Here is a 22,981-nt window from a genome sequence, read left to right as displayed (position 1 = left end):
ACAGTGAGGGGTGTGGGGTATATCAGTGTTACAGCGAGGGGTGTGGATTATATCAGTGTTACAGAGAGGGGTGTGGGGTATATCAGAGTGTTACAGTGAGGGGTGTGGGGTATATCAGTGTTACTGTGAGGGGTGTGGGGTATATCAGAGTTACTGTGAGAGGTGTGGGGTATATCAGAGTTACTGTGAAGGGTGTGGGGTATATCCGAGTTACTGTGAGGGGTGTGGGGTATATCCGAATTACAGTGAGGGGTGTGGGGTATATCAGTGTTACAGTGAGGTGTGTGGGGTATATCCGAGTTACAGTGAGGGGTGTGGGGTATATCAGTGTGACAGTGAGGGGTGTGGGGTATATCGGTGTTACAGTGAGGGTGTGTGGGGTATATCGATGTTACAGTGAGGGGTGTGGGGTATATCGGTGTTACAGTGAGGGGTGTGGGGTATATCAGTGTTACAGTGAGGGGTGTGGGTTATATCAGAGTGTTACAGTGAGGGGTGTGGGGTCTATCAGTGTTACAGTGAGGGGTGTGGGGTATATCAGACTGTTACAGTGAGTGGTGTGGGGTCTATCAGTGTTACAGTGAGGGGTGTGGGGTATATCGGTGTTATAGTGAGGGGTGCGGGGTATATCGGTGTTATAGTGAGGGGTGCGGGGTATATCAGTGTTACTGTGAGGGCTGTGGGGTATATCAGAGTGTTACAGTGAGGGGTGCGGGGTATATCGGTGTTATAGTGAGGGGTGAGGGGTATATCAGTGTTACTGTGAGGGCTGTGGGGTATATCAGAGTGTTACAGTGAGGGGTGTGGGGTATATCGGTGTTATAGTGAGGGGTGCGGGGTATATCGGTGTTATAGTGAGGGGTGCGGGGTATATCAGTGTTACTGTGAGGGCTGTGGGGTATATCAGAGTGTTACTGTGAGGGGTGTGGGGTATATCAGTGTTACAGTGAGGGGTGCGGGGTATATCGGTGTTATAGTGAGGGGTGAGGGGTATATCAGTGTTACTGTGAGGGGTGCGGGGTATATCAGTGTTACTGTGAGGGGTGTGGGGTATATCAGAGTGTTACAGTGAGTGGTGTGGGGTCTATCAGTGTTACAGTGAGGGGTGTGGGGTATATCGGTGTTACAGTGAGGGGTGTGGGGTATATCAGTGTTACAGTGAGGGGTGCGGGGTATATCAGTGTTACTGTGAGGGCTGTGGGGTATATCAGAGTGTTACAGTGAGGGGTGCGGGGTATATCGGTGTTATAGTGAGGGGTGAGGGGTATATCAGTGTTACTGTGAGGGGTGTGGGGTATATCAGAGTTACAGTGAGGGGTGTGGGGTATATCGGTGTTATAGTGAGGGGTGCGGGGTATATCAGAGTTACAGTGAGGGGTGTGGGGTATATCAGAGTTACAGAGAGGGGTGCGGGGTATATCAGAGTTCCAGTGAGGGGTGTGGGTTATATCAGAGTTACAGTGAGGGGTTCAGTCTCGGGGTCTGGCCTCACTGGAAAGGCCGACATTTATTGCCCATCTCTGGTTTCCCTGGATACACTGAGTGTCTTGCTGGACCACTTCGGAGCACAGTTAAGAGTCAACCACATTGGGTGTGGGACTGGTGTCTCATATAGACCCAGACCGGGTAAGGACGGCAGGTTTCCTTCCCTGTGGAGGCTCAGTCGTTGAGTATATTCAAGACAGAGTTGATATTTTTTGAATATTAAGGGAATCGAGGGATGTGGGGATCGGGCAGGAAAGTGGAGATGAGGTCGAAGATCAGCCATGATCGTATTGAATGGCGGAGCAGGCTCGAGGGGCCGTATGGCCGACTCCTGCTCCTATTGCTTATGTTTTTATGTAAAAGGACATTGGTGAACCAGTTGGGATTTTTCAACAATCCAACAGCTTCGTGGCCACTTTTACTGATACCAGCTTTTTATTTAAGTTGAATAAAAATTCTCAGTCAGCCCATGGTGGGATTTAAACTCACGACTAAGCCAGGACTTCGAAATCACTAGTCCAGTAACATAAACCACTGCACCACCATATGAGTTTCTAGTGAGTGAATCAACGGAGACAGGCCGCGTGAAGCTTTGCTCGCTGCGAGCACCTACCCGCAAGCTTTTAATTTGCAGGCTCCCCAATTCCTGCAGCGACATTCGGGGGTCTTTTCCCAGGAGACTGACCCCGTCCTTCAGCCAGCTGATGGTGGGGATGGGGTCTCCGGTGGCCTGGCATTTCAGCAAGGTGGTCCCGTCCACGCCCAGAGTCTGATTGGCTGGGCCCTGGCGGATGATGGGAGGAGGCCGGTCTGTCAGAACTGTTGAGAAACGGAGTCAAGAAAAAAAACAGAAGGTCAGGAGTTTTCTTCATCCAGCCTCAAGCAGCAGAAACTTCAGCAGTAAGTGAGATTCCACAATTACACTGAATCCACAGCTCAGAAACAGGTCATCCGGCCCAACTGGTCTATTCTGGTGCTTGTGCTCCATACGATAAGGAGAAGATCTCACCCTATCACCATATCCTTCTATTCCTTTCTCCCTCATGTGTTTATCCAGCTTCCCTCTTAAATGCATCGATACTATTCACCTCAACCACTCCCTGTGGCAGCGAGTTCCACATTCTCACCACTCTCTGGGTAAAGAAGTTTCTCCTGAATTCCCTATTGGATTTATTAGTGACTATCTTATATTTATGGCCCCTAGTTCTGGTCTCCCCCACAAGTGGAAACATCTTCTCTACGTCTACCCTATCGAACCCTTCATAATCTTAAAGACCTCGATCAGGTCACCCCTCAGCCTGTTGAGTCTTTCCTGATAGGTACAACCTCTCAGTTCTGGTATCATCATTGTAAATCCTTTTTTTGCACCTTCTCCAGTGCCTGTATGTCCTTTTTGTACAGACTAGAACTGTGTGGTACTCCAAGTGTGATCTAACCAAGGTTTGATACAGGTTTAAAATATTGTCATTTAATGAGAGAAAGAATTTTTGTCATTTAATCTCTCATTCCTTCAACACAGACCTTCCCTTTTGTTCTTTCCTCCCCTTTCCCCCTTTCCCAGCCCCTGCACTTGCTTAAAATCTGTTACATCTTTAACTATTCCCAGTTCTGACGAAGGGTCACAGACCTGAAACGTTAACTCTGTTTCTCTCTCTCCACAGATGCTGCCTGACCTGCTGAGTATTTCCAGCGTTTTCTGTTTTTATTTCAGATTCCCAGCATCCGCAGTGTTTTGCTTTTGTAACATAACTTGTTTTCTATATATATAGAAATATATATTTCCCAAAGAAACAGGCCGGTCAGCCAAACCAGTCTGTGTTGTTTCCCCTCCACACGAAAATATGGTCCCAGCCACATTTACCCACCTTATTCCATAATCTCTTCAACTCCTCTTCCTTCATGCCCCTCTCCAATCTAATCTCGAATGTGGACACAGTTTCTGCCACAACCACTAATCCTGGGAGTGAATCCCAGTCTCACAACTCTGTGTGTGAAGAGGTTTCTCCTGCATCTCTCAAATCTCTCTCCCCCTTTAATTCTCTCTCTCCCCGCTCCCCCTCTCTCTCTCATTCATTCTCTCTCCCTCTCTCATTTTCTCTCTCTCTCTCATTCTCTCTCCCTCATTTTCTCTCTCTCATTTTCTCTCTCCTCCTCTCATTCTCTCTCCTCCTCTCTCTCATTCTCTCTCCCTCTTTCATTCGCTCTCTCTCCCTTTGTATTTATGCCCATTCTGCTCCATTTCTGTGTAATACCCTTTGTTACCGACTGATTCACTGACCAGTAGAAACAACCTTTCACTATTTACCTTTCCCTAATTCTGAATTTAGCGATTAGGTCCCTATTGAACCGTCTCACCCCTGTAAGAGTTGTTGTGATCTGGAATGCGCTGCCTGAAAGGGCGGTGGAAGCAGATTCAATAGTATTTTTCAGAAGGGAGTTGGATAAATATTTGAAAAGGAAAAAAAATTGCAGGGCTGTGGGGAAAGAGCGGGGGGGGGGGGCGGGGGGAGGGGGACTGATTGGAGAGCTCGTTCAAGAGCCGGCACAGGCACGATCGGCCGAATGTTGAACTAGTGAAGCTGCCCGCTTGCCATCCCTTTCCCAGAAACATTCACCATTTACATCAGAGTTGTTATTAATGGAAGTACAGTAGAAAGTACATAATCTAAATAAATACACCGACGGGTCTGTTGAATGAAGCGGGATTATGGCATGTTCCAGAATCCGAGGGGTGGAGGGGGCGGCAAAAGGGGGAATAAATGAACCAGGATTCCCTCTTCTGGTTGCTGTTATGTGACGGCCCCCTCCCTAGGGTTGCCAAGTCTCCAGGAATTGATCTCCAGGACACGGCTGGGAGCAAAACCTGGGGGAAAAACAATCATTGGGGAGGGGGGGCGGGGGGGTTAAACAAAATGGTGTGCATTTTTTTCATTTCCTGTGAACAATTTTGTTTACTAATTATAAAAATATTGGGAGATGGGGAAGAAAAGGCTGTTTGACTGACAGGCGAGAATCATCCAATCGGTTAATGAAGAGTTTTCTCGCTTTCCAATTGGCCGATCGGAAGGCGGATGCCGCGAGGATGGAATTAGAATCATCGAATCTTACAACACAGAAGGAGGCCATTCGGCCCGTCGTGCTTGTGCCGGCTCTTTGAAAGAGCTCTCCAATTTAGTCCCGCTCCCTCTGCTCTTTCCCCACAGCCCTGCAGATCAGTTCTCTTCAAGCAAGTGTCCAGTTGCCTTTTGGAAGTTCCCGTGGAATCTGGTTCCAAGTCTTAACAACCTTCTGTGAGAAGAAATTTTTCCTCCTTTCCCCTCTGGTTCTTTAGCCAATTATTTTAAAATCTTTGACCTCTTGTTACTGACCCACTTGCCAGAGGAAACAGTTTCTCCCTATCTACTCGTTCAAAACCTTTACATAATTTTGAGCGCCTCTATTAAACCTCCCCTTAACCCTCTCTGCTCTCAGGAGAACAACCCCAGTTTCTCTCGTCCCTCCACAGGACTGAAGTCCCTCATCCCTGGTAAAGCTCCTCTGCAACCCTCTCCAAGGCCTTGACATCCTTTCGAAAAGTGCGGTGCCCAGAATTGGACACAATACTCCAGCTGGGGCCGAACTAGTGATTTATAATCCAAGGCTTGGGCTCTCTAAACAATGCCATTGTGTAATTTAAAAATTCTTCACACACACATACAAAAAAAAAATCGTACCACAATTGTACTTGTCAAGAATTCGAGGTGAAGGCCTAAGGCTTTGTAGTGCAAGATATTACTGCGGTTGACAAGAGAAAATGAGGTGAATATGATCTCTCATTGCCAGTTTGAAGGCCTTTATCAATGCAGACACAGAGGTAAATGGGATAATTGAAGGGAGTCTTGTAACAATGGAACAGACAGAGGCCGAGAACGAGTCCTTGAACATAAGAGACAGGAATTTTCTCATTACCAACACTAGGACTTTGCAGGTTCCCCTCAGTCCATCACTAAACTGTCAGCAGGTGTGACTATTAAGAGTGCTCTGTCCTCTCATCCAATATTTGTCTCTCTCTCTCTCTCCTATTTATTCCATTCACGGCCGGCGCTGTGAATCACACAGCACTGTGGACAGATATTAAAAAATACTGCCTCGCTGTTCATTCCAAATGACCTTTTAATCTAGATGTAAATTCGAATCGGATGAAAATGCATCACTTTGTCAACTGGCGGAGGTCACAGCCTGGAGGTTAGTCGACAAATCCTTCCTGGGAACCTGTTTCCATCACCTTCAAAAATAAACAATTGAAGGGAGAAATCGGGTGAAGAAAACAAATCTCATTCCTGTCATAAAACTTGAAGGAGGCCTTTTTTTAAAAAAAAACAAGAGTGTGTGTGGAGGGCGGGGGGAGCGGTGTTTGCCCACTGAATTCACCTCACACACAAAAAAGGTACAGCCCATGTTCGAGCAATTTCCACCTGCCATTTTTTGACGGATTTCTTTCCTCGTAAACCCTGATTGCTTATCATCTGACACATCGTGTAAACTTTTCGTTGTCAAGCCAAGGAGTCCTCTGAGGCCTACAGAGCAGGCTATCAGCATCGCACCCCACTACACACACACAGACACAGACACACACACACACATTATATTATATATATATATACATGAGAGAGAGCCACTGCATTGCCCCACTGATTAAGCTGACAGGCGGGATACGTATACACTAGCACAGGAGGCCTTGCGCATCTCACTCGACTGAATCCTGAACAGTGAGGGTCGGAAATGTGTTCAACTGGGTAGGGACAGGGGGAGAGGAGGCATCACACTCACACTCGCACGCACACACTCACACTCACACAGACACACACACTCATGCACACTTCTCTTCTTCTTCTTAGGCAGTCCCTCGGAACCGAGGAGGACTTGCTTCCACACTAAAAATGAGTTCTCAGGTGACTGATGAGTCCAATGCGGGACCTACAGTCTCTGTCACAGGTGGGGCAGACGGTGGTTGAAGGGGCGGGTGGGTGGGGTGCTTGGGTTGACGTGCGCTCCTTGTGCTGCCTGCGCTTGATTTCCGCTTGCTCCCGGCGAAGAGACTCGAGGTGTTTGGCGCCTTCCCGGATGCTTCTCCTCCACTTTGTGCGGTCTTGGGCCAGGGATTCCCAGGTGTCGGTGGGGATGTTGCACCTTTTCAAGGAGGTTTTGAGGGTGTCCTTGAAGCGTTTCCTCTGCCCACCTGGGGCTCTCTTGCCGTGCCGGAGCTCCGAGTAGTGCGCTTGTTTTGGGAGTCTCGTATCGGGCATGCGGACAATGTGACCCGTCCATCGGAGCTGATTGAGCGTGGTCAAAGCTTCGATGCTGGGGATGTTGGCCTGAGCAAGAACACTGACGTTGGTGCGCCTATCCTGCCAATGGATTTGCAGGATCTTGCGGAGGCAGCATTGGTGCTACCTCTCCAGTGCTTTGAGGTGCCTGCTGTACATGGTCCATGTCTCTGAGGCATACAGCAGGGCGGGTATCACTGCTGCTCTGTAGACCATGAGCTTAGTGCCGGGTTTGAGGTCCTGGTCTTCAAACACTCTCTTCCTCAGGCGACCGAAGGCTGCACTGGCACACTGAAGATGGTGTTGGACTTCGTTGTCGACGTCTGCCCTTGTTGACAGTAGGCTCCCGAGGTATGGAAAGTGGTCCATGTTGTCCAAGGCCTTGTCATGGATTTTGATAATGGGGGGCAGTACTGTGTGGCGGGGGCAGGTTGGTAGAGCACCAACCGCTGTACATGGCCTTCTTTGATCTCACAAAGGCCTTCGACACTGTCAACTGTGAGGGATTATGGAGTGTCCTCCTCAAATTCGGGTGCCCTCAAAAGTTTGTCACCATCCTCCGCCTGCTTCACGATGACATGCAAGCCGTGATCCTGACCAATAGTTCCACCACAGACCCAATTCACGTACAAACCAGGGTCAAGCAAGGCTGTGTCATCGCACCAACGCTCTTCTCGATCTTCCTTGCGGCAATGCTCCATCTCACCCTCAGTAAGCTCCCCACTGGAGTGGAGCTAATCTACAGAACAAACGGGAAACTGTTCAACCTCCGTCACCTCCAGTCCAAATCCAAGGTCGTCCCATCCTCTGTCGTCGAATTACAGTATGCAGACGACGCTTGCGTCTGCGCTCACTCGGAGGTCGAACTCCAAACCATCGTCAACACCTTCACCGAAGCGTACAAGAGCATGGGCCTTACACTAAACATCCGTAAGACAAAGGTCATGCACACACACTCACACACACACACTCACACTCACACAAACTCACACACACACACACATTCACACACACACACACACACACACACACACACACACACACTCACACACACTCACACACACTCACACTCACACACACTCACACTCACACGCACACACACACGCACACACACACACACTCGCACACACACACTCACTCACACACACTCATACACACACTCACACACACTCACTCACATGCACTCACACGCACACACTCACACGCACACACACACGCACACACACACACACTCGCACACACACACTCACTCACACACACTCATACACACACTCACACACACTCACTCACATGCACTCACACGCACACACTCACACACTCACTCACACGCACACACACACACACACTCACTCACACACACACTCACTCACACTCACACACACACACACACACACACACACACTCACTCACACTGACACACACACTCACACTCACTCACACACTTTTTATGGGACAGGATGGTTGGTCCTGAGGGTCTTTTCTTGTCCATCATTGTTCGTATGTTCACATTTTCCAGTAAGAATTGGGAACAATAAGGAGTGGGAATTCCACCTGATGCGCTGCCTCTGAGCCCCAGGGAGAGCAGCAGCGAATCGTGGACCCCACCCACCCACTCTGTTACCCAGGCCCCGGGTCAGCTAACCTGGGATCTACCTGGCCTGCGCCACTCAGCACTTCAAAAGCACTTCACGGCCTGTGAAGCACTTTGAGGACGTCCGGCGGCTGTGAAAGGCCCGGTAGAAATGCAAGTCTTTCTTTTTTTCAGCGACTCCTTTCTTAACTAGCTGAGCCTCTCGGGGTGAGGGGATTAGGTGGGGGGGACAGGGGTCGGAGCAGGGATAGACCCAGCCGGCATGTTCAATCCAAACCCGCCCGCCACACACCGCCCCACCGAACCCCAAATAAACCTGAAGTTTAAGTGCCTCCGTCTGCAGAAAAGATGAAAAGCAGTGTTACAGGTAAAGACTTGTGCGCTGGTTGAAAGCAGTCCGCTCGTCAGGTAATCCCGGTGTGTATGATTCCCAAGCACTGTAAGCCCATCTAGTCAAGCAGCACTTGTAAGCACTTAGATCAAAAAGCAAGGAGACAGCGCGCCGATCAAATCCCCAGCTAAGAATGTCTTAATGACTGGGTTTACTCCGCACCTACTTCCTCCTCTGAAGCAAGCCATTAGCCACGGCTAATAGGATAAAAAAGGCCATCGGGAACCAAGATTATAAACTGCGAGGGAGATTAACTTGCATCTGAGCCTGTCAAACCCCCCTCCACCCCACTCTTATTTCAGAAGATAAGAATAAGGACTGGCATTTCTCCAGCACCTTTCACAGCCTCAGGGCCTCCCGAAGCCCTTCACAGCCAACGAAGCGCGCTCACCGTCGCAAAGTTGGGAAACGCGGCAGCCACATCTGCGCACAGCAAGCTCCCACCAGCAGCAAGGTGATAAATCACCAGATAGTCTGTTTTTATTAGGTTGAGGCATAAATATTAGCCAGAAACCTCTCCGCCTCTCCAACTCTCTCTCCTCCTTTAAGACGCTCCTTACAACCTGCCTCTTTGACCAAACCTTTGGTCACCTGGCCTAATATGTGGCTCGGTGTCACTTTTTGTCTGATAATCGCTCCTGTGAAGCGCCTTGGGACGTTTTACTACGTTAAAGGCACTATATAAATACAAGTTGTTGTTGCTGTTGTAGGGCATGGTTGATTTTTAAACTTAAATCCATCGACCCGCCTTGGTTCCGTATCCCTGAATATCCTTACCTAACAAAAATCTATCAATCTCGGTTTTGACATTTTCATTAGACCCCCAGCCTCAACAGCTTTTTCGGGTGGAGAGTGTTTCAGATTTCCACCACCCTTTGTGTGAAGAAGTGCTTCCTGACATCACCCCTGAACGGCCTGGCTCTAATGTTAAGGTTAAAACACAGCAGACATTGTTTGTCTATTGCTGCAGGTTGTATGGAACCCATCTCCCTTCCCCAAAGTAAACAGCTTCAGTCACATCTGCGGTCACACATCCTTTATGTATTCCAGTGTACACATGCTTGCACCTGTGTACAACAGTTGTTTGTTCAGGCCTCTCCCATGTCCTTTCAGTCTCTTCGCTTGCACATTCTTTTGTCCTTTTAATATCTTGCCATTTGCCGCGCTGAGGTGCTCATCTCACAATCTTCTATCAAGTAATTTTTTTTTGTCGGCCTTACAGCCCACTAATTTTTAAAAAAATGTATTCCTTCATGGGATGTGGGCGTCGCTGGCAAGGCCAGCATTTATTGCCCATCCCTAATCGCCCTTGAGAAGGCGGTGGTGAGCCACCTTCTTGACCCGCTGTTCTTTGTAGCAGCTTATTATAACTGAGTATCTTGCTCGGCCATTTCAGAGGAAGGATTAAGAGTCAACCACATTGCTGTGGGTCTGGAATCACATATAGGCCAGACCGGGTATGGACAGCAGATTTCCTTCCCTGAAAGGCATCAGTGAACCAGATGGGTTTTAACAACAATCCAATAGTTACCATTACTAGCTTTTTGTTCCAGATTTATTTAACTGAATTTAAATTTCCCAACTGCCAGGGTGGGATTTGAATTCACGTGTTACCGAATCATTAGTTCAGGCCTCTGGATTACTAGTCCAGTAACAGAACCACTATGTCACCATTCCCATAGGGTCACCACCCCTTCAGGATTGGCCTGGAGTCTCCAAGATTGAAAGGTTAATCTCCTGGGCAACAGCTGTGAGCAACCAATGGGAGGAAGGTCATAGGTGCAATAAAAAATGATCGGGTCCTTGTTTGAACATCTTGTTAGTTATAAGAATGTTGGAGATGGGGAAAGTAGGGCTTGGAGTGTTTCCTGATATCAGTCCCAATCGTTCATCTCGACCGCCTGGCCCAACACCGTCTTGCCCTCGTGCCCTGGCTTACCTTTAAGTTGTGCCCCAGCTTTACCTTATCCATACCGTTTACCACCTGTACACTTCTCTATAAGTCGCTGTCCCAGACACCGTGGCTGCAGTGTGCACCATTCGCAGCACTGTGGGAGGGAGCGCCTTCACCTCACGGACTGCGGCTCACCACCACCTTCTCAGGGGCGACTGGGGGATGGGCAATAAATGCCGGCCTTGTCAGCGACGCCTACATCCCGCGAATGAATTTAAAAAAAATTCTCTGGTCTTTACTCGATCCTCAATTTTCTGGAGTTGGCGAGTTCCTCCCTTTTACGATTCATTTACGATTTCGCCAGAAACAGCGAATGTTTACAATACAGCAGAGATCAGGAAAAAAACCTCCCCCGCCCCCGCCTCAGTCCTTTACCTTCATAGCGCCTTCTCACACACTGTGACCAATCCTTGTCAGATCACGATAGATGCCGAAGGCCATTCAGCTTGATTGGCACCCCATCCACCACCTTAAACATTCACTCCCTCCACCACCGGCGCACCGTGGCTGCAGTGTGTACCATCTACAAGATGCACTGCAGCAACTCGCCAAGGCTTCTTCGGCAGCACCTCCCAAACCCGAAACCTCTTCTACCTGGAAGGACGAGGGCAGCAGGCGCATGGGAACACCACCACCTCCAAGTTCCCCTCCAAGTCACACACCATCCTGACTTAGAAATATATCGCCGATCCTTCATCGTCGCTGGGTCAGAATCCTGGAACTCCCTCCCTAACAGCACTGTGGGAGCACCTTCACCACACGGACTGCAGCGGTTCAAGAAGGCGGCTCACCACCTCCTTCTCAAGGGCAACTAGGGATGGGCAATAAAAGCTGGCCTTGCCAGCAACGCCCACATCTCAGAAACAAATAAAAAACAACTCATCCTCCATAAAGACCCTACAGTTTTATTATCACAGTATCCAACTTTTTCTTTAATTATCTCAGGGTTGCCTCCACTCTCCTAACAAGCACCGTTCACCCATCATCCCCCACATTGGCTCCCGGTCCACCAACACCTCGATTTTAAAATTCTCACGCTCCTGTTGAAACCCCTCCATGCCCTTGCTCTTCCCTATCTGTAACCTGCTCCAGCCCCACAACCCTCTGAGATCTCTGTGCTCCTCCAAATCTGGCCTCTTGTCAATCCCGCAATTCTGTCATCACACACACGTTCGTGTGCTCATGCATGCAAACACACATGCTCATTCTGCATAGGCCCTAAGCTCTGAAATTCCCTCCCTAAACCTCTCCGCCTCTCCACCTCTCTCTCTTCCTTTAAGACGCTCCTTAAAACCTACCTCTTTGACCAAGCTTGTCACCTGTCCTAATATCTCCTTATGTGGCTCGGTGTGAAATTTTGTTTGATAATTGCTCCTGTGAAGCACCTTGGGATGTTTTTACTACATTAAAGGCACTAAATAGAATCATAGAAACTACAGCACAGGCGGAGACCATTCGGCCCGTCGTGCCTGTGCTGTCTCTTTGAAAGATCAGTCGTGCTCAGTCCCACACCCCCGTTATTGTCCCGAACCCTGCGAGCTCCTCATCCTCAGGAACCCGTCCAACTCCCTTTTAATTATTGATGGAATCAGCTTCCTCCACCTGTTCAGGTCGAGCGTTCCTGATCCCCACAACTCTCTGAGTGAAAAACATTCTCCTCATCGCCCCTCGAGATCTTTTGCCAATGATTTTTGAATCTATGACCTCTGGTTATTGACCCACTCGCCAGAGGGGATAGTTTTTCTCTCTCTACTCAATCAAAACCTCTCATCGTCTTGAAAACCTCCATTAGGTCACCTCTTAACCTTCCCTGTTCCAAGGAGAATGGTCTGAACTTTTCCAACCTCTCCTCCTAGCTGAAGTCCCTCATCCCTGGTAACAGCCTGGTAAACCTCCTGCGTACTTTCTCTAAATGCAAGTTGTTGTTGTCCACTCCATGTGACGGTCGCTCTTCGTGTGATGAACTTCCTGATAATCAGTTCCAAAATTTGCCCCCCTCCCTCCCCCTCTCGGTTTGAACCTGTGCCCCCTTTGTCTGACCTTTACGGCTGAGTTTTGGCTTTCGAAGCCCTCGTACTTACCGTCCGTGACCTCCAGCTGAGCCTTGGCAAGGATGCTACCTGCCACGGTCAAGGCCTGGCAGATGTAGTAGCCGGCGTCAGACCTCTGGATGTTGGTGATGGTGAGGTCCCCGCCCGGGGAGACGGCAAACCTACTGGACGGCTGCGGAGGCTGATTGGGAAACAGTAGATTCTAGAAGGGAAACGCAACAGTAAATCCATTGAAACCAATTTGTGACTCTCTGACGCCGCTCACACACTCACTGAGGGAACACTGCCTTTAACATTAAAATCAAGGATTAAAATGGGATTGACACAGTGGCTCAGCCGGATATTTCACGGCCCGAGAATTACTGAGCCATACGGAGCAGGAAAAAGATACCGCGCCTTTCACGACCTCAGGACGCCCCAAAGCGCTTTACAGCCCATGACAACCCACGCATTTTAAAACCGATCAGACAAATGAGGTGTCAGCCCTCTCGCCTCTGATTCAGAGGGGTTGTGGGTTTAAGCCCCATTCCAGAGACTTGAGCCCATAATCTAGGCGGACACTCCCACTGCCAGTGCTGAGGGAGCGCTGCACTGTCGGAGGTGCCGTCTTTCGGAGGAGACTTAAACCGAGGCCCCGTCTGCTCTCTCAGGTGGACGTAACAGATTCATGACATTATTAGATGAAGAGCAGGGGAGTTCTCCCCGGTGTCCTGGGGCCAATATTTATCCCTCATCCAACATCACTAAAACAGATTATCTGGTCATTTATCACATTGCTGTTTGTGGGAGCTTGCTGTGTGCAAATTGGCTGCCGTGTTTCCTACATTACAACAGTGACCACACTTCAAAAAGTACTTAATTGGCTGTAAAGCCCTTTGGGACGTCCTGAGGTTGTGAAAGGCGCTATAGAAATGCAAGTTCTTTCTTTCAATGTAAAGTTTGCATCCAATAAACTTGGTCAGAGAGGTGGGTTTTAAGGAGAGTCTTAAGGAGGAGAGAGAGGCGGAGAGGTGGAGAGGTTTAGGGAGGGAATTCCAGAGCTTAGGACCTCGGCAACAGAAGGCACGGCCACCAATGGTGGAGCGATTATAATCAGGATGCGCAAGAGGCCAGAATTGGAGGAGCGCAGATATCTTGGGGGGGGGGGGTTGCTGGAGGAGGTTCGGGAGATAGGGAGGGGCGAGGCCACGGGGGCGAGGCCACGGAGGGATTTGAACAGGAGGATGAGAATTTTAAAATTCTGAATCCCCAACAAGCTGGCCACCAAACTCCAAACTCTTGGCCTGAACACTTCCCTCTGCAACTGGACCCTGGACTTCCTAACAAACAAACTTCCAAACTAACAAATTAGGCAACCACACCTCCCCCCCCCGACCCTGAACACGGGGGCCCCACAAGGATGTGTGCTGAGCCCCCTCCTCTACTCCCTCTTCACCCACGACTGTGTGGCTGTTAATGGTTCCAACACCATCATCAAGTTTGCAGATGACACCACGGTAGTAGGCCAGATCACCAACAACGATGAGTCAGCCTACAGGGAGGAGGTCCAGCATCTCGTGAAGTGGTGCGCCGACAACAACCTGGCCCTTAACACCAAGAAAACAAAGGAAATAATCGTGGACTTCAGGAAGTCCAAAGGCGGAAGTCACACCCCCATCCACATCAATGGGGCGGAGGTGGAAAGGGTGGCCAGCTTTAAGTCCCTCGGAGTCCACATCACGGAAGACCTCTCCTGGTCCCTCAACACCTCCTCTCTGGTGAAGAAGGCCCAGCAGCGCCTATATTTCTTGAGGAGGCTGAAGGGATGTAATCTGTCACCCCCGATCCTCTCTAACTTCTACCGCTGCACTATAGAGAGCATCCTGACAAACTGTATCATGGTATGGTACGGCAGCTGTAGCTCCCATGACCGGAAAGCCCTGCAGCGGGTAGTCAAAACTGCCCAACGCATTACCGGCACCCGGCTACCGACCATAGAACATATATATCAGAAACGCTGCCTACGGAGGGCACGGTCCATCATCAAAGACCCTACCCACCCCAGCCACAGTCTGTTCGCCCTCCTACCACCTGGAAGACGCTACAGATGCATTCGCACCCGTACGACCAGATTTAGGAACAGCTTCTTTCCCAGGGCTGTCATCCTACTGAACTCCACAAATAAACTCTAAAGCCTGCACATCTGCCGATGCACTTTATTATGGTCATATTTATGCTAATATATATGTACAAATGTATGTTGAAATGTTTAAGTGTCCTAATCCAAATTGTACACTCTCGGGAGCCGCAAGCCTACATTTCGTTGTACTGCACTTGTGCACTAACAATGACAATAAAAGTTGATTTGATTTGATTTGATTTGATTTGATTTGAGGGCCAGAGTTGGCAGGGCTGAGGACAGGGTTGCACGTGACCCTGCACCCGAGACGGATAAGGTTCGATGGCCCAGGCTGACTTTCCCCATCCCTGTTATGTCCCGAGGCTTTCATCCCCTTGTGCAGTAGGACACGGGGGCACATTAACGCTTTTCAATTAGACAGCCTGCAATTTTTCCACTCCCTTAAATTATGTCACCGCTTAATTAAGAGGTGTATACTTTTATTAGCCAATGATGGATTGTCCACTCTGGTAGATTCAAGGATGATGCCATTAGCCCTTGTTGCAGCTAACAAATGATGTCTCTTATGGGTTCTGCAAATTATGCTTAACCTTGCATTATTTGGCGGTGCAGTTATCAGCTTGGCCTCCATTAGCCGGTCACAAGCCTACCCTGAGAACAGTGTCCACGCTCCATCTATTATGATTATATCCTCGCAATTAAAGCTGTCTGGCTGCATAAATAGTTCTTGACGTTCTTAAAAGGGCAACGGCGGCACCTCAGGGAAATATCTAGCGGAATTAGATCGCTCGCTCGCGCTCCTTGAAAACCTACCTCTTTGAGCACGCTTCTGCTCACCTGTCCTAATGTCTGCTGTGGCTCGGTGTCTAATGTTGCTTGATGAGCGTTCCTCTGAAGCGCCCTGGGATGTTTTACTACGTTAAAGGTGCCGTATAAATGCAAGTTGTTGCCGTTGAGGGCAAGCGAAGGGAGGGAACGTTTCACGGCCAGTGACTTTATTCCCCATTCGCAGGGCTGTGTCACCATAAGAGCCAATGCACCGGCTTCAGAATGGTGTCAGCCATGGCTCAGTGGGTCGCGCGCTCTCCTGTAGGTCAGAAGGTTATGCGTTCAAGTCCCACTCCCAGGGACTGGAGCTGAAGGAGCGCAGCACTGTCGGAGGTGCCGTCTTTCAAATGAGACGTTGAACCGAGGCCCCTGTCCGTGCTCTCAGGTGGATGTAAAAGATCCCACGGCCACTATTCTGAAGAAGAGCAGGGGGAGTTCTCCCCGGTGTCCTGGGGCCAATATTTATCCCTCAACCAACATCACTAAAAAACAGATTATCTGGTCATTTATCACATTGCTGTTTGTGGGAACTTGCTGTGCGCAAATTGGCTGCCGTGCTTCCTACATTACCACAGCGACTACACTTCAAAAGTAACTCGCTGCATTAAAATAAATTCTCCTCATCTCCCCCTCTGTTTCTTTCGCCAATGCTCTTCAATCTGTGTGCTCTGGTTACTGACACTCCTGCCAGTGGAAACAGTTTCTCCCGATCTACTCGATCGAAACCCTTCAAGGTTGACATTTTTTTCGAAATAGGAGACAAGCAAAAAAAAATCTTTTCAGGTTTCTGTTGCAGAAAACGAATCTTCGGGATCTCCTGCTAACCTCTTGTGTCCTGATCTTACAGGCTGATTAAAGATGAACCAATGCAAGCTTGATAGAGCAATGGAGCCTGCTCGAGACACAGCCCGGGCAAGAGCAGCAGCAGCTGTACTGATGAACGTCACTTGGGACAGGTCGGTGCACCAGTAACGCCAAGCGCCCTCCAGTGCTTTAACCCTGACCATCAGGCCTGCATTTTTATTGCACAGTAGATTTTTTTCCCCAAACACTTCTCGTCCTTTCAATAAGGGCAATTTTCCCCAGTTCTAAAATCAGAACCTTCTCACTGATTCCCATCTCTGGTTACTTCCCTCTTTCCGTGAAGTAATATTTCCCTCATCCAAACCTGTTCGTATTTTATCCCTGAAACTGTCAGAGTGGTCAGGAGTTTCCCCACTCTCTCCGCGCGTATCTTTCTACCGGGTTGCGGGTGAATGAAGGATCCTTGTTGCCAGGACGTCCCAAAGCGCTTTACAGCCAATGAAGTACTTTTTGAAGTGTAGTCACTGCTGTAATGTAGGAAACGCAGCAGCCAATTTGCGCACAGCAAGCTCCCACAAACAGCAATGTGATAATACTTGGTGCAAGTACAACAACCTCTCCCTCAACATCAGCAAAACAAAGGAGATGATTGTGGACTACAGGAAGCGGCAGGGGGAGGGACACACCCCAATCTACATCGAAGGGGCTGAGGTGGAGAGGGTCAGCAGCTTCAAATTCCTGGGTGTATTCATTACGGAGGACTTAACGTGGTCCCATCACATCGACGTCGTAACCAAGAAGGCATGCCAACGCCTGTTCTTCCTCAGGAGACTGAAGAAATTTGGAATGGCCCCCCAGATTCTCACCAACTTCTACCGGTGCACCATCGAGAGTATCCTGTCCAGCTGCATCACTACCTGGTATGGCAACTGCACCGCCACAGACCGCAAGGCTCTACAGATGGTGGTGAAAGCTGCACAACATACTATAGGAATTAAACTACCTGCTGTCCAGGATATCTACCCCGAGAGGTGCCAGGGGAAGGCCCTGAGAATCATTAAAGACGCGAGCCACCCCAGCCACAACCTCTTCGCCCTGCTCCCATCCGGTAAGATATACCAAAGCATACGGTCTCGTACCAGCAGGTTTCGAAATAGCTTCTACCCCCAGGCCATAAGACTCATGAACGTATAATTTATTATTATTTATTACTGTTGTTTTATTTATTATTACTGTATTTCTATTAGTATTTTATCATTGTTATGCCATATTTATTCCAATGTTGGGAGGACTCGTAAAAATCAACATTTCACTGTGCAGTACACACGTCTGCTGTATATATGACAAATAAAAATTGAATTGAATTGAAAAATCAATTGAATTGAATTGATAATGAGCAGATAATCTGTTTTTTAGTGATGTTGGTTGAGGGATAAATATTGGCCCAGGACACCAGGGAGAACTCCCCTGCTCTTCTTTGAAATAGTGGCCGTGGGATCTTTTACACGCACCTGAGAGGGCAGATGGAGCCTCGGTTTTACGTCACATCCGAAAGACGGTGCCTCCGAGAGTGCAGCACTCGCTCAGTGCTGATACCGGTCCTTATATCTCCTTATGTGGCTCGGTGTCAAATTTTGTCTGATAATCGCTCCTGTGAAGCGCCCTGGGATGTTTTGCATAAGAACATAGGAAATCGGAGCCGGAGTCGGCCATACGGCCCCTCGAGCCTGCTCCGCCATTCAATAAGATCATGGCTGATCTTCGACCTCAACTCCACTTTCCCGCCCGATCCCCATATCCCTTGATTCCCCTAGAGTCCAAAGATCTATCGATCTCAGCCTTGAATATACTCAAAGACTCAGCATTCACAGCCCTCTGGGGCAGAGAATTCCAAAGATTCACCACCCTCTGAGTGAAGAAATTCCTCCTCATCTCAGTCTTAAATGACCGACCCCTTATCCTGAGACTGTGCCCCCTGGTTCTAGACTCTCCAGCCAGGGGAAACAACCTCTCAGCATCTACCCTGTCAATCCCCCACAGAATCTTGTATGTTTCAATGAGATCACCTCTCATTCTTCTAAACTCCAGAGAGTATCGGCCCAATCTACTCAATCTCTCCTCATAGGACAACCCTCTCATCCCAGGAATCAGTCTAGTTACATTAAATGCAAGTTGTTGTTGATGGATCAGACAGTCGAAAGGCACTCACCTGGCTTCCCTCTTTCTGCCAGAAGACCGCAGGCTGAGGATTTCCTTTCGTTTCACAGGGGAAGGTGGCTGTACGACCCTGAGGCACGATCTGATCCCTCGGCCTCACGACAAACTGGGGGGCAGCTATGCGTTCGACCAGACGACATGTCAGAGAGCAGACAAGAGGGTGAATGCATTGGGTGACAGCTTTCTACAATGGACACGCGGAAAGAGGAACGGAAGCAGACGGTTCACGGGGTCACGCCACTCTCTCCCACTTTGACTCTTTCTTCATCGCAAATTATTTATGTGCCATTTTAAGCTCAGTTTTCCTTTTTCCGATTCTCTCTCCCCCCTCCGTTGACTCCCATTGGGGTATGGGCTTCCCCTGGGGTCCGTGCAGCAGACTCCCCACTCCCGCCCCTTGCCCAAGTGGCTGTTCACCATGTGTGAGCCATCTCATTGAGTAGGGAGACCACAGTGGAGCCAGTTCCATCTTCAGCCGACATCCAACAATTTGCAACAAGAATCACTGGGCAGTGATCAGGAGCAGGGACCCTGGCTGATTTCCCCTCTCTCTAACCCAGGGGTCACTGGGCAGTGATCAGGAGCAGGAACCCTGGCTAATTTCCCCTCTCTCTCTCTAACCCAGGGGTCACTGGACAGTGATCAGGAGCAGGAACCCTGGCTGATTTCCCCTCTCTCTAACCCAGGGGTCAGCGGGCAGTGATCAGGAGCAGGAACCCTGGCTGATTTCCCTTCTGTCTAACCCAGGGGTCAGCGGGCAGTGATCAGGAGCAGGAACCCTGGCTGATTTCCCCCACTCTCTAACCCAGGGGTCACTGGACAGTGATCAGGAGCAGGAACCCTGGCTGATTCCCCACCCCTTCCTTAATCTAGGGGTTTGCAATGGACAATTGCAGACAATGCGCTTTGACATCCTTTGTTTATTTTTCGGTGCGCTCTGTCAATGTTGATGATAATATTGGGGATGTAGCTGACAGGACCTACTTAAACTAACAGAACACGAGGGTTGAATTACCATCAGCAGAGGTACATTAACATCAGGGCACTCTGTGACTGCACATTCATCTGCGTGAGTCTGTTAACCCATCGCCCTCACACTGGGAGTTCCGAAGGGTCTATCAGTGCAAATAGTTTTATATACAGTACATCTCATTAAAACAATTATCTGTTTAATATCTAAAATTCATTAAGTTTAGCAGAAGTATCGGAACTGCTTTTAAGAAGTAAGACTCCCTCCATAAAAGGGGTCCCTGATGGTGAGACTCTCTATAAAAGGGGTCCCTGATGGTGAGACTCTCTATAAAAGGGGTCCCTGATGGTGAGACTCTCTATAAAAGGGGTCCCTGATGGTGAGACTCTCTCTATAAAAGGGGTCCCTGATGGTGAGACTCTCTATAAAAGGGGTCCCTGATGGTGAGACTCCCTCTATAAAAGGGGTCCCTGATGGTGAGACTCTCTATAAAAGGGGTCCCTGATGGTGAGACTCTCTATAAAAGGGGTCCCTGATGGTGAGACTCTCTATAAAAGGGGTCCCTGATGGTGAGACTCTCTATAAAAGGGGTCCCTGATGGTGAGACTCTCTATAAAAGGGGTCCCTGATGGTGAGACTCTCTCTATAAAAGGGGTCCCTGATGGTGAGACTCTCTATAAAAGGGGTCCCTGATGGTGAGACTCTCTCTATAAAAGGGGTCCCTGATGGTGAGACTCTCTATAAAAGGGGTCCCTGATGGTGAGACTCTCTATAAAAGGGGTCCCTGATGGTGAGACTCTCTATAAAAGGGGTCCCTGATGGTGAGACTCTCTATAAAAGGGGTCCCTGATGGTGAGACTCTCTCTATAAAAGGGGTCCCTGATGGTGAGACTCCCTCTATAAAAGGGGTCCCTGATGGTGAGACTCTCTATAAAAGGGGTCCCTGATGGTGAGACTCTCTATAAAAGGGGTCCCTGATGGTGAGACTCTCTATAAAAGGGGTCCCTGATGGTGAGACTCTCTCTATAAAAGGGGTCCCTGATGGTGAGACTCCCTCTATAAAAGGGGTTCCTGATGGTGAGACTCTCTATAAAAGGGGTTCCTGATGGTGAGACTCTCTATAAAAGGGGTTCCTGATGGTGAGACTCTCTATAAAAGGGGTCCTGATGGTGAGACTCTCTATAAAAAGGGGTCCTGGTGGTGAGACTCTCTATAAAAGGGGTCCCTGATGGTGAGACTCTCTATAAAAGGGGTCCCTGATGGTGAGACTCTCTATAAAAGGGGTCCCTGATGGTGAGACTCTCTATAAAAGGGGTCCCTGATAGTGAGACTCTCTATAAAAGGGGTCCCTGATGGTGAGACTCTCTCTATAAAAGGGGTCCCTGATGGTGAGACTCCCTCTATAAAAGGGGTCCCTGATGGTGAGACTCTCTATAAAAGGGGTCCCTGATGGTGAGACTCTCTCTATAAAAGGGGTCCCTGATGGTGAGACTCTCTATAAAAGGGGTCCCTGATGGTGAGACTCCCTTTAAACGGGGTCCCTGATGTGGAGACTATCTCTCCGAGGTATAATGGACAGTGTGACCATTAGATATAAAAGCCCTTTGATTTATATGCACAGAATAATGACAATAAATCAGCAGAAATCTCGCCGAGATCTAGAAATGCCTGCAAAGAAGATCAGATTAGAACTTGCACAAATTCCAAGCACAAATTGTTCCCAGTCCACATCCCCATGCCAAGTCACCTACTGATTTTGTTAATGTTATCAAAACACGATAGTTAAACACAGCCTAAAATAATCTGCAGGGCCCAGCATGCATGGGCGAGGCTGCAAACACACACACAGACACACACAGACACACACACAGACACACACACACACACACACACACACACACAGACACACACACACACACACACACACACACAGACACACACACAGACACACACACACAGACACACACACACACACACACAGACACACACACAGACACACACACACACACACACACACAGACACACACACACAGACACACACACACAGACACACACACACACACACACAGACACACACACACACACACAGACACACACACACACACACACACACAGACACACACACACAGACACACACACACACACACACAGACACACACACACAGACACACACACACACAGACAGACACACACACACACACACACACACACACACAGACACACACACACACACACAGACACACACACACACACACACACACACACACACACAGACACACACACACACACACACACACACACACACACACACACACACACAGAGCCACGCAGAGGCATTTGGATTAAGCTCAGTGATACTTGAAGCCAAGCAGAGGGAGAGAGCCAGAGAGAGAGAGACAGAGAGAGAGAGACGCAATTACAGGTTTGGGGTCCTGGGACATGTTAGCAGATCCACGGCTAAAATGTCTGGGAGAATCTAACCGCGAACTGCTAAATTCAATCGGATTTCTGGCAAGTGATGCCACATTCAGCGAGAGTGAAGCTTAAAAGCGTAACAAGACGGTGTGGGGAACAACAGGGTGGGACATGACGGGAGCTGCATGAGTTGAGCTTTGAGGAGAGGGACTGTGGGAGACGCAAGAGGTTAACTCGTTCCATGTTCACCTTTGTTACAGAGCATCGAGAGGAGAGCCAAAAATCGCCACAAGGCACGAAATGGCAAAGCGCCAGCACTTTTTTCTCTCGCTTGTACTTTCCCTCATCTTGTTTCTACATCCTACCCCACTTAGTTCCCCCTCTCCCCCCAGCGCCCGCCCCCCTCCCCCACAACCCACCGCCACTGCTGACAGTACTGAATCTCCCTGTGCAACAGTCACATGGACACGTCATCCAAGTTGGAGCTCAGATGGTTAGTGTTGGCAGGATATTGTACCATGGAAGGCATCACACACACTCACACTGACACACACACTCACACTGACACACACACACTCACACTCACACACACTCACACTGACACACACACTCACACTGACACACACACTCACACTGACACACACACCCACACTGACACACACTCACACTGACACACACACTCACACTGACACACACACACTCACACTCACACACACTCACACTGACACACACACTCACACTGACACACACACACTCACACTCACACACACTCACACTGACACACACACTCACACACACACACTCACACACACTCACACTGACACACGCACTCACACTGACACACACACCC

General features: G+C 49.1%; 1 protein-coding gene across 12 annotated transcripts in view; it reads right to left on the bottom strand.

Annotated features, from left to right (window-relative positions):
* Positions 1–22,981, bottom strand: part of robo2 (roundabout, axon guidance receptor, homolog 2 (Drosophila)) — a 1,120,123-nt gene that overhangs the window by 148,422 nt on the left and 948,720 nt on the right. For all 12 annotated transcript variants that reach the window (XM_086007303.1, XM_086007302.1, XM_086007300.1 and 9 more), the window contains 3 exons: positions 18,739–18,863; positions 12,809–12,980; positions 2,099–2,304 (listed from right to left, as the gene is read on the bottom strand). In XM_086007303.1, coding sequence (XP_085863429.1) covers positions 2,099–2,304; positions 12,809–12,980; positions 18,739–18,863 — 503 coding nt within the window. The remainder of the gene's footprint in view (positions 1–2,098; positions 2,305–12,808; positions 12,981–18,738; positions 18,864–22,981) is intronic.

The sequence above is a fragment of the Somniosus microcephalus genome, chromosome 14, assembly GCF_052327205.1.
Source record: "Somniosus microcephalus isolate GS21.2 chromosome 14, FLI_Smic_1.0, whole genome shotgun sequence".
In the NCBI taxonomy this organism is placed as follows: Eukaryota; Metazoa; Chordata; class Chondrichthyes; order Squaliformes; family Somniosidae; genus Somniosus; species Somniosus microcephalus.
Note: the sequence above shows the minus strand (reverse complement) of the source record. Positions and strands in the feature narration are given on the sequence as shown.